The following is a 12,948-nucleotide window of genomic DNA, read 5'->3' as shown; positions in this document are numbered from 1 at the left end:
ACTTACAAAACTTATATTAAAAAAAATTAATTTAAAATTGTTTGATTGACAACAATTACACTATTATTTGTATTATTATTTTATAAATAATCATGCGTTTTTAATTTAATTTTTTTTAATTAACAATAATATTTTTATAATAATAATTATTTTTTATTAACAAAACAAACTATATCATTTATTTTTGATCAATTGAAGTTTATATGAAAACTTATTTACTAACACATTTAAATATGGATAGATAAAATAAATATATTATAATAGTGAAAAAAATTATTATAAAACATTTATCTTTATTAGTTAAATTAAATTTAATTTTATTTCAACTATTTATAGTTATTTAGAAACAATTTTCATTTGTAAACTTTAAAAAAATATTTATTTTTTTTGGTTAGTATTAGTGACAATATTTTAACTTTAAACCTAACAAATAATATTATAATTTTAATTTAAAATTACAAATTGTTAAAGTTAAAGTTGTTATAAATTACTATAGGATTTAACTGGACTAACTTTTTTTATATTTTTAGTTAATTTATTACCGGTTAATGTTTTGTTAAAATATGTTTAATACATAGTAATTAATAAAAATATACTAATAATTTAGTTTTAACATTAATCTCAAATCATTTATGTACTGAATATGTATTTCAAAAACTAATACTAAATAATTATGCAATAATTTTTCTAACTTATTGCTTAATAATAAAAATGTTAACATTAAATATAAAAATTTGCATTATAATCTCAGTTTTAATAAACAAATTTATACAATCATTTAAATATATATATTTTTAAAAAATTTATATCAAATCATTTTCAAAAAAGAGCATTGAATTACAAGTAATTTACAAATAAATTAATTAATAATATTTAAATATAATTGTCTAGACTAAATTTTTGTTAATTTACATATTAATTAAAATGTAAATATTTTAATAAATTATTTTATTTACATAAATATTATGTCAGTATAAAATTCTTGAATTATTTAACATAATTATATTTAAAATTAATATATTTAAAAAAGTATAAAAGCAGCAATAGTTTGTGTATATAAATTCATAACAAAATCAATTTAGTAAATAATAATTATTATTTTATTTTTTTTAATTATAAATTCACTAAAACAATGCGTTCGGTTATTATTTTAGTTATTATGATTGGCTTATTGTTTGGTTTGTATTTATACAAAAAAATTAATATATTAAAATATTATACTAAAATATCTTTCATATTTTATATATAAAACGATTTTTATAATAACATTTATTATCTATAGCGTCAACAATGGCTCAGATACCCACATGTGCAGATACTCAAAAAATATGCGGTAATACCTGTTGTGAACCGGGACAGTTGTGTGCCGCTATTGGTCTACTCGGTGTAGCCATATGTTTGGGTTTAGGATAACTCTAGTAATTAAAAGCACTTTTAAATTGTAATTAATTTTTAAATGCAAACTAATATAAAATTCCAGTTGAAAATATAATAATTGTTTTATTTAGAAATATTTGTAATAATTTATTTCTAAACAAAATTTATTTTTTTATTAATAAAATTGAAATTATAATAGACATTAAATTTGTTTCTAATGTATTTTATGATTATACTTTTAATTGTATTTTATCAATAACCAGTTGAGAATGCTTACAAAAGCATTTCCATACGAACTCCATAACTTAAAAAAATAAAAAAATAAAAAAAAATTTTTTTAGCAGAGCCTGAATTCGATCCTATGTCTCGTGAGACAGACAGATAGATAGACTTTTAGAATACATATACGTACTCTTTCAGGAGTTATCAAAAATATCAAAAACTTAGTCAAAAACTAAATATAATATTTATATTATTAATTATTATTATTAATTATAAACTATCACAACTTTAGATTTTGGTATATACAGTATATAATATTAGTTTTTAATTTAAATACTCAAAAATAATTATTTAATATCAAAACAAATATCATTTTATTTCTATTTCTTTATGTACTTAATGTATCCATGTAAAAAATATATAATTTTAATTTTTACATTTTTTGTCTCAATTTTGTTATGTTCATAGAAGATAGGTCATTTTAGATGCAGATCCCCTAACCAAATATGAAATTATAAATTCAAAATTTTTTCAAAATTATATATGACACACACACACACACACACACACACACACACACACACACACACACACACACACACACACACACACACACACACAYACAMATACASATACATACATACATACATACATACACACACACACACATACATACATACATACATACATACATACATACATACATACATACATACATACATACATACATACATACATACATACATACATACATACATACATACATACATACATACATACATACATACATACATACATACATACATACATACATACATACATACATACATACATACATACATACATACATACATACATACATACATACATACATACATACATACATACATACATACATACATACATACATACATACATACATACATACATACATACATACATACATACATACATACATACATACATACATACATACATACATACATACATACATACATACATACATACATACATACATACATACATACATACATACATACATACATACATACATACATACATACATACATACATACATACATACATACATACATACATACATACATACATACATACATACATACATACATACATACATACATACATACATACATACATACATACATACATACATACATACATACATACATACATACATACATACATACATACATACATACATACATACATACATACATACATACATACATACATACATACATACATACATACATACATACATACATACATACATACATACATACATACATACATACATACATACATACATACATACATACATACATACATACATACATACATACATACATACATACATACATACATACATACATACATACATACATACATACATACATACATACATACATACATACATACATACATACATACATACATACATACATACACATTACAGAATACAATCTTTTAAAATGTTTTAACTTTATGTATAAGTATTTTTTTTAATTAATTATCTTTAAATAATAGACTAATAAAATTTATGTAAATATATTAAATATTACTGTATGTTAGTGTTATGTAATTATTTATTTGTAAAAAAATATTAATAAAAAAAATCTATACTGTACAATTTTGTGATTTTTGTGAAGCGTTTATAATCAATTTTTTAAATATAAACTTACATTGCTTTATGCACCGGTAGCTGATATGGACAATGCTTAGTTTTAAAAAATTGATTAAATAAGTTTTGTAGTATTTTATATTATAAGTTTATTATAATAATTTAAATTGGTTTATTAAACTAACAATTGCAATTGTCATACCTAAGTAATTTTAATTAAAAAAAAAAGTTTGTCTGAAAATCTAATAAATCATTTAATATTTTTTTGCATTGCACTGTTAATAGATATAATTTTTTTTAAATAGTTTCACAACTATTTTTATTTAAATAATATTTACATAATAATTATTATTATGTAAAAACATTCAAATTCTACTTAAATACACCTATAATGCTAATGACATTTTATTGAAATTTATGATAGTATTAAATATTTTAATTAACTAACAAATATAGGTATATATTATATATATATTTAAAAAAGTATATAAGCTCAAAGTTTGATAGTTAGAAAGATATTAGAAATAAATACTAATATAATAATATAATTTTTACAATTGAATTATTACAATGCGTTCGGTTATTATTTTCCTAGCAATTGTTGGACTATTTATTGGTATATTAGATATATAATAATATTTTTTTGTAGAATCTTTAATAAATAATTTATAAATATTTATTTTTAAATAATTTTTTATGACCTAGCTTCAACAATGGCCCAGGGTGTACCAGCAGTGTGTGCTGAGGGACAACGACAATGTGGTGCCAATTGTTGTGAGCCGGGACAGGCGTGTGTTAATGTCGGACTACTCGGTGTTGCCGTATGTTTGGGTTTGGGCTAACTCTATCATTGAGATACCGATTATAAATTATTTTTGTAAAGTAACCCTTAGTTACTTAGAATAATTTATTTGAACTAAAATATTATAAAATTTTTATCAATTTGTTAATAAAATTTTGTTTTAAATTTATATTTTGTTGTTATTTTATTCATAATAATATATTTTTATTTTATTCATGTTTTAAAAATTTGTTTTTTATATACATATTTTTTATGAATTTATTCTAAAATTGCTAAGACAGGTCATTTTAAATGCTAATAAATAAATACATAAACGCATGTGACAAACACACATACATTATAGAAAGTAAACTTTTTTGAAAGTTTGTTAGTAGTTATTTTTATGCAATAAAATTTTTTGAAATGTTTATATATAAGTGTATTTAATTAATTTAAATTAAATAATAGACAAATAAAATTTATCTAAATTTGTTTAAAAAATTATTTAATATTTTATAATAAATATTATAATCTTACAAATGTATACTGTATAATTTATGAATATAAAAATTATAATGTACATTTTTGAGATTTTTGTGTATTTTTTAAATAAAAATTTTACTATTAAAAATTTTAAAAATAATTACAGAACATTTATAAAATAATAGAATAATTTATTATAATAATTTAAATATATAATAAATAATTATTAAATATAAATATTTAGACATTATATAATAATTTAAATTGGTCTATTAAACTGACAATTGCAATTATCATGCATATGTAATTTTATTCAAAAAATGTCTGAAAATCTAACAAATCATTTAATTTATTTTTAAACTAGTTGTAGTAGTTAATTGACATAATTTTTTTCAAATAGTTTCACAACTATTTTTATTTGAATAATATTTGCATAATAATAATTATTATGTAAAAATATTTAAATACTAATTAAATACACCTATAATGCTAATGACATTATATTGAAATTTATGATAGTATTAAATATTTGAATTACCTAACATATATATATATATATATATATAGATTTAAAAAAGTATATAAGCTCAAAGTTTGATGGTTAGAAAAATACTAGAAATAAATAGTAAAATTAATTAATTATAATAATTTAATTTTTTATATAATTTAATTATTACAATGCGTTCGGTTATTATTTTTCTAGCTATTGTTGGACTATTTATTGGTATATTAGATATACTATAATAATTTTTTTTAGTAGAACCTTTAATAAATTATTTATAAATATTTATTATTAAATAATTTTTTATGACCTAGCTTCAACAATGGCCCAGGGTGTACCAGCAGTGTGTGCTGAGGGACAACGACAATGTGGTGCCAGTTGTTGTGAGCCGGGACAGGCGTGTATTAATGTTGGACTACTCGGTGCTGCTATATGTTTGGGTTTGGGATAACACTATCATAGAGATACCGATTATTAATTATTTTTGTAAAGTAATGCTTAGTTACTTAGAATAAATTAATTGAACTAAAATATTATAAAGTTTTAATAATTTGTTAATAAAATTTTGTTTTAAATTTATATTTTGTTGTTAATTTATTAATAATAATAAGTTTTTATTTTATTGATGTTTTATAAATTAGTTTTTTATATTACAAATTTTTTAAAAATTTATTCTAAAATTGATGACTGGTCATTTTAAATGCTAATACATAAACGCATGCGACAAACACACATACATTACAGAAAGTAAACATTTTTGAAAGTTTGTTTGAAATTTTTTTTATTACATAAAATTTATTTTTTTAACCATTTCTATATAAGTTTATTTAATTAAATAAATTTATATAATAGACAAATAAAATTATATATAAATTTGTTTTTAAAAAATTATTGAATATAAATTTCTTATGTATAATATAAAAATTATACTGTACAGTTTTGTTAATTTGTGTGTTTTGTTATTTTGAATAATTTTGTTATATCAATTATAATGTTAAATTTATATTGCTTTTTTTGCACCGGGCGCTGATGTGTACTATATGTGTCTAAAAAAACTGATTACATAAGATTTATAAATTAATAGAAAAATTTATTATAATAACTTAAATATTTAATAAAATAATTGATAAATATAAAAATGTAGACATTATATAATAATTTAAATTGGTTTATTAAACTAACAATTAAAATCTAGAAAATCATTTAATATTTTTTTGCAATAGTTTTAGTTGTTCCAGAAAACAATTTTTTGAAAATTTGTTTCAAATATTTTTATCCAATAAAATTCATTTTTTAACTTTTATATATAATTTTTTATAAATTAATTTAATTTAAATAATAGACAAATAAAATTTATCTAAATTTGTTTTAAAAAAAATATTTAATATTTTATAATAAATATTATAATCTTATAAATGAGTCTAATATATGAACATAAAAACTATGCTGTACAGTTTAGTGATTTTAAAATAAAATTTTTTATATCAAATATTAAAGTTAAATCTACATAGCTTTATGTACCAGATGCATATAAGTACTACTACACTTTTAATTTAAATAAACATAAAATTTTTAGAATAATAAAAAAATTATTGTAATAATTTAAATAATTTATAAAAAAAATAATAAATATAAAAATGTAGACATTATAATTATATAATAATTTATCTATATAATTTAAATTGGTTCATTAAACTAACAATTGCAATTGTCATACTTAAGTAATTTTATTCAAAAAAAAAATGTTTGTCTAAAAATCTAACAAATGATTTATTATATTTTTGAACTAGTTGTAGTAGTCAATTGACATAATTTTTTTTATAAATAGTTTAACAACTATTTTTATTTGAATAATATTTGCATAATAATACTTATTATGTAAAAATATTTAAATACTAATTAAATACACCTATAATGCTAATGACATTATATTGAAATTTATGATAGTATTAAATATATTAATTACCTAACATAWATATATTTTTTTAAAAAAAGTATATAAGCTCAAAGTTTGATAGTTAGAAAGATACTAGAAATAAATAGTAATTAATTAATTATAATAATATAAATTTTTTATAATTTAATTATTACAATGCGTTCGGTTATTATTTTCCTAGCAATTGTTGGCCTATTTATTGGTATATTAGATATATTATAATAATTTTTTTTGTAGAACCTTTAATAAATTATTTATAAATATTTATTATTAAATAATTTTTTTATGACCTAGCTACAACAATGGCCCAGGGTGTACCAGCAGTGTGTGCTGTGGGTGAACGACAATGTGGTGCCAGTTGTTGTGAGCCGGGACAGGCGTGTATTAATGTTGGACTACTCGGTGTTGCCGTATGTTTGGGTTTGGGCTAACTCTATCATAGAGATACCGGTTATTATTATTTTAGTAAAATAATGTTTAATTAGTTAGAATAACATATTTGAACTAAAAAATAAAGTTTTATCAATTGATTAATATATTTTATTAATAAAATTAATTATTTTTTGTTGTTGTTTTATAAATAATTTGCTTTTATTTTATTTATTTTTTAAAAATTAGTTTTTAATATAAATCTTTTTTTTAAAAAAAGAATTTATTCTAAGATTGATAAGATATGTCATTTTAGATGCTTATGTATAAACGCATGCGACAAACACAGACACACACACACACATACATTCCTGAAAACTATTTTTCTGAAAGTTTGTTTGAATTTTTTTTAATCCAATAAAATTCATATGTCTTAACTTTCACKTAWAAGTTTATTTAATTAATTAAATTTAAATAATAGACAAATAAAATTTTTTACATAAATCTTAAAATCATTAAACTAACAATTAGTTAAGTAATCTATAGATTTTCATTACATGATTGTATAATAACAATTGGTTTATAAGTGCCATCTAGTAATTGATGCTATTTTTGATATATTTTTTTGTTATACTTTTTTTTAATGTGTTTGCCATTTGAAAATTTTTATCACGTATTTTGTTTTACAGTACAGTATATGTAATATGTTATTGAAATCATTGCTAATAATTATTAGCGGTGGTGTCTCTAAATATTTTTATTGAAATTATTTATTGATATATACTGTATATTTTTAAAAAATTATTATTACAATACAAAAAAAATATACTACAATTCATATACAAAGATATTTATAGTGTATATATACCAGGGTTGGAAAAATACAAGGTTTTGAAATTTGACTTTGTATAATACAGTAAAATACAATGTACTGCATGTATTATACAAATTTTAAAACTAATATACTGTATATTATGTTTCAAAATTATTTAAAAATATTTAGTAAAAATATAATTTCTAGAAAATGCATTATTATTATTATAATCGTTATTTCTAAGTTATAATAATTAAATAATATTAAATCTATATTTATTATAAAATATGATTTACTTAGCTTATATCAATTCCTTTAGCACTAGGTGGCGCTAAGTTTTTTTGTAAACAAAATTGGTTATGTATTTTACATTGTATTATACAAACATTTTGTCTCTGCCAACACTGGTATAGTATATATAGTGAGAAAAGTTAGTAACAGTAATAATATACATGTATAATACTGTAATAACTGATCACTTTGTGTGTGTGTGTGTGTGTTAGTTAGTGTGGGTGTGGTAATACTGTTAGTCATATTATTAATCATCTATAATTTAATAGCCGTAATAATAATAATAATATGGGTGTCCAGGGATTGATGAGCTTTATTAAGGCTCATAGTCGCCAACTGATGGCTATATCTTACAATCAGACCGCATCAGACTCCCGACTCATAATGTTTTGTGAATAACTATTAAACTATATTTTTAATATAAAAATGACCACAAGTGGCAAAGTTATAGATAATTTTAGACTGGATATATTTATAATTAATTATTTTTTATTTACTCTTATGATTGGCCAGATAATTGCATCAGACCAGTTAAAAGAGGTCTGATGCAATTATCTGGCCAATCATAAGAGTAAATAAAAAATAATTAATTATAAATATATCCAGTCTAAAATTATCTATAACTTTGCCATTGGTCATTTTTTAATTAAAAATATAGTTTAATAGTTATTCACAAAACATTATGAGTCGGGAGTCTGATGCTGGTCTGATTTTAAGATAGAGCCCCAACTGATGACTACTGGCCATCACTTACACGACACATATCTGGTTATCGATGGCAACAATCTATTGTATAGTCTGTACAGTTTGGTTGCAATAACTGATAATAATGATAGTAATAAAAACTTTATCTACGGCGGCGACTATAGTCTGTTTGCCGGTACTGTTCATCGATTTTTCTCTACACTAATCACTTGTTCCGTACGACCAGTAGTAGTAATGGACAGTTGTCTGGATTGGTCGGCCGAAAAGTCGATGAAATGTTTTGGACATCATTTCAATAGTGCCCTACAAATAGCCACCACTAGTAATGCTGACAACAATTATCGACAAACTATTGGCAGTTCATCTACTATATTGCCAACACTGTCCAGACAAGTGTTTTATCAGGTATTGGATCAGTTGGCGATTGCCTATTGTCAAGTCAGACAAGACGGCGACACCTATATGGTAGCGCTGGCCAATCAACTCGACTGTCCCGTAATGACCGGCGACAGTGACTTTTTTATCTACAATATCCGGTCAGGTGTTATACATAACGATTATCTACTAATGGATAGTTCAATGATAGTCAGACAGTTTGAAGACCGAAATAATTGGCGAAATCGTCAGACATATAAATATTTGGATACAATTATCTATAAAATTGATAGACTATTGAACTGTTTTCCTGGACTAACCATTGATTGTCTGCCAGTTTTCAGTACACTAATGGGTAACGATTGTGTGGATTATATTCATATGAAATCAATTGTTTCCAATGATATACCCATTGATGACAGTACTGACCGTACAAATAAATTTCTAATTCAAAGAAATTCATACGAAAAACATCGACAAATGGTTAAAGTATTGAATTGGTTGAGACGACAGTCAAGACAACAGGCCATTGAATTTGTTCAGTCGATACTAACTGATAGATCGATGACTGATCTACAAAAATCAGTTGATGTATCAATTGAAAAGTTTACCATTAATAATGATGATAACAATCATACCTATGAAACCTATTTCAATCGATCAACCAATTCATTCAATTGGACAGAAATGGCCACTAAGATGATGGAAACTTCAGGTATGCCATTATGGCGTTCAAATGAATGGTGTAAATGTCATCTAACTATTATGTCTACGTCATCGCGTATTGAAGATCTGGGACTGGTATCTACCTATCAGTGCTCGTGGAAATTGAAACAGTATGTCTATGCATTGAAAATTGTTGATAAGGATGATAATGATGATGATAACGGTATGGATGGTGAAGCAGTAGATGATAATGTAGAGCCAATGGTATTATTTTTAGATAGATATGAAAACAGTTTGAAAGAGTTTAGATTAAAACCAATGTTTGCGTTAACAAAAAGTGGTCGTCCGGTACCAAAACCGACTGAAATAAATGATTTGACAATCACTGAGAAGTATGAATTGATTTCCGAAATGTTATTCGACGACAAAGACCAGCTTCAGTCCATCATTGATCAAACAAGACGTCGTTTAACTGGTCTTCAAACAGATGAAGAACTAGTATTTCTGATGATTGTCATCAGGTATTGGTTGGCAAACACACCGAACCAGATATGGTATGAATTCATGTATTCACTAATCATTTGCATACTATTTACTGGACATTTCACTTACGATGACAACGACTACCATAACTATCAACCATTGAAATTGATATCAACTGTCAGTGGAAAACAAACTAAAGATTTCTTGAATTCAATGAACAGACCGTTGAATGGCAGCGAACAGCCGTTTATTCCAAGAATTGTTCACTTTTACAATGAATTTCAAAACTGTTTGACAGACATACGGACCATCAATACTGAACTCCAGTCACCACTACCTATGGGTTGTTCACCTGATATATGTCTGTGCGGATCGTTTATCTATACACTGACCAAAAAGTTGTCACAAACCAATGATCCGGTTAGTTATCTTAAGGGAAAGTTGGATCCAATCGGTTCAACCAACTATTGGCAACTAATTGATAGTTTTATGCAAATTGCTGTCACAAACAACAACAATGATAGCATAAATGATAAGCTTATTAAATGTCCACAAGATTTTTGTCGATAAAATGTATAATTAATTAGTTATTATTAATTTTTTTTTTGATTGTTTGTCTCATATAAATATATAATTTTGATATTATATTTTTCAAAATTGATGGTATTATATATTTAATTACTAATGTTTATAATATATATATATAATATATAATTAATTTATAAACTATTTATAAAATATATGCCAATTGCTAACTAATTAATAGTTATTTTAAATTAGTTGTTTAATCAATGATGTTTTCAATAATGATAAGTTGATTTGGTATCAATATATGTTTGTATTTAAAAATAATAATAATAATTATATGACTAACCAATATTGATATAACTTTTCATATAATATTTCAATAACTTTTTTTATTAATCATTATATAATTTTTTATTGTTTAATATATTGTAATTTAAATTTTTTGTCATTGAATTTGTCAAAAAAAATTGTTAATTGTATTTAGCAATAATATACTTGTTATTATTTCATAATTATTTTTATTAATTAATCTCAATTAGATTTAAAAATTAATATTATTATTGTGAATAATGTTATCAATCAATAAAATACTGTTTTTAAAAATCTTTTAGTTAGTATTTTTATTAATAGCCTATCATTATATAAAAAAATAAAATATTTAGTATTTATATTATTATTTTTTTTTGTATTGAATTAAATAAAAAATGTAAAATTAAATTATAAATTATTATTTTTTTCTAACCAAATATYATACAATAGTATTGTAAAATAGTTTTAAAAAAATAAACTGTTGAGTAAATTAAGATTAATTTTATTATTTTTTATGGTCTTTAAAAAACAAACAAAAAGTTATCGGCGACTATAGTCACTGACTATCGGTGCTGTCCATCGATTTTTCTCTACACTAACCGCTTRTGCCATAAGACCACTGGTTAGTAATGGACAGTTGTCTGAATTGATCGGCCAATAAATTGCTTAACTGTTTTGCTAATCATTTTTGTTAAAGTGCCGTTAATTAAGTAAAAGTCAACCGGAAAACACCGCAACTCCACTAATACCAGTGCAAAAAGCAAGTGCACTGTTTGGACAGACATACGGACCATACATACGATACAATTTATGAATTATGAATGAATGAGTTAAAGTTGAAATCAAATAAAACAATATATTGAATAATAGCTGATAAGCCGAAATAAACCACAAACTTTATATTAAATTATATTATTAAATAAAAATTACATAAAAAATATTTAAATATTCATGTAATTTTTATTATCGATTATAAATTAAAAAAAAATGAATATTAATATAATTTATGAAAATTTAATTTATTTATTTATTTGGTCTCATTATCTAAAGCGATAATAGTTGCCTAACAATATTGTTATTATTAACCATAAAATGCTCCGGTTCTGTGATACGGACCATAAATACATGAACTCCAGTCACCACTGCCTATGGGTTGTTCACCTGATATATGTCTGTGGAATCGTTTATCTATACACTGACCAAAAAGTTGTCACAAACCAATGATCCGGTTAGTTATCTTAAGGTAAAGTTGGATCCAAGCGGTTCAAACAAACTATTGGCAACTAATTGATAGTTTTATGAGAAATTGTTGTCACAAACAACAACAACAGTATGTAATGTTAGCATAAATGATAAGTTGATTGAATGTCAGTAGGAATTGATACGATATAAACCCGAATACGATTTTAACATTAGAAAATAAACACCTACTTAATTACGCAACGCAGTTGCAATGACGCAATAC

At 22.8% G+C, this 12,948-nt stretch overlaps 1 protein-coding gene across 1 annotated transcript; it reads left to right on the top strand.

Annotated features, from left to right (window-relative positions):
- Positions 1 to 9,149: 9,149 nt before the first annotated feature.
- Positions 9,150 to 11,216, top strand: LOC128965684 (protein asteroid homolog 1-like). Its single transcript, XM_054312432.1, has one exon. It carries the CDS (start codon positions 9,150 to 9,152, stop codon positions 11,214 to 11,216), a length of 2,067 nt encoding a protein of 688 aa, XP_054168407.1.
- Positions 11,217 to 12,948: the final 1,732 nt, after the last annotated feature.

Source organism: Oppia nitens, unplaced genomic scaffold, assembly GCF_028296485.1.
Source record: "Oppia nitens isolate AA-2021 unplaced genomic scaffold, nextdenovo-longstitch-racon4-pilon3 scaffold10_pilon_pilon_pilon, whole genome shotgun sequence".
NCBI classification, from domain to species: domain Eukaryota; kingdom Metazoa; phylum Arthropoda; class Arachnida; order Sarcoptiformes; family Oppiidae; genus Oppia; species Oppia nitens.
Note: the sequence above shows the minus strand (reverse complement) of the source record. Positions and strands in the feature narration are given on the sequence as shown.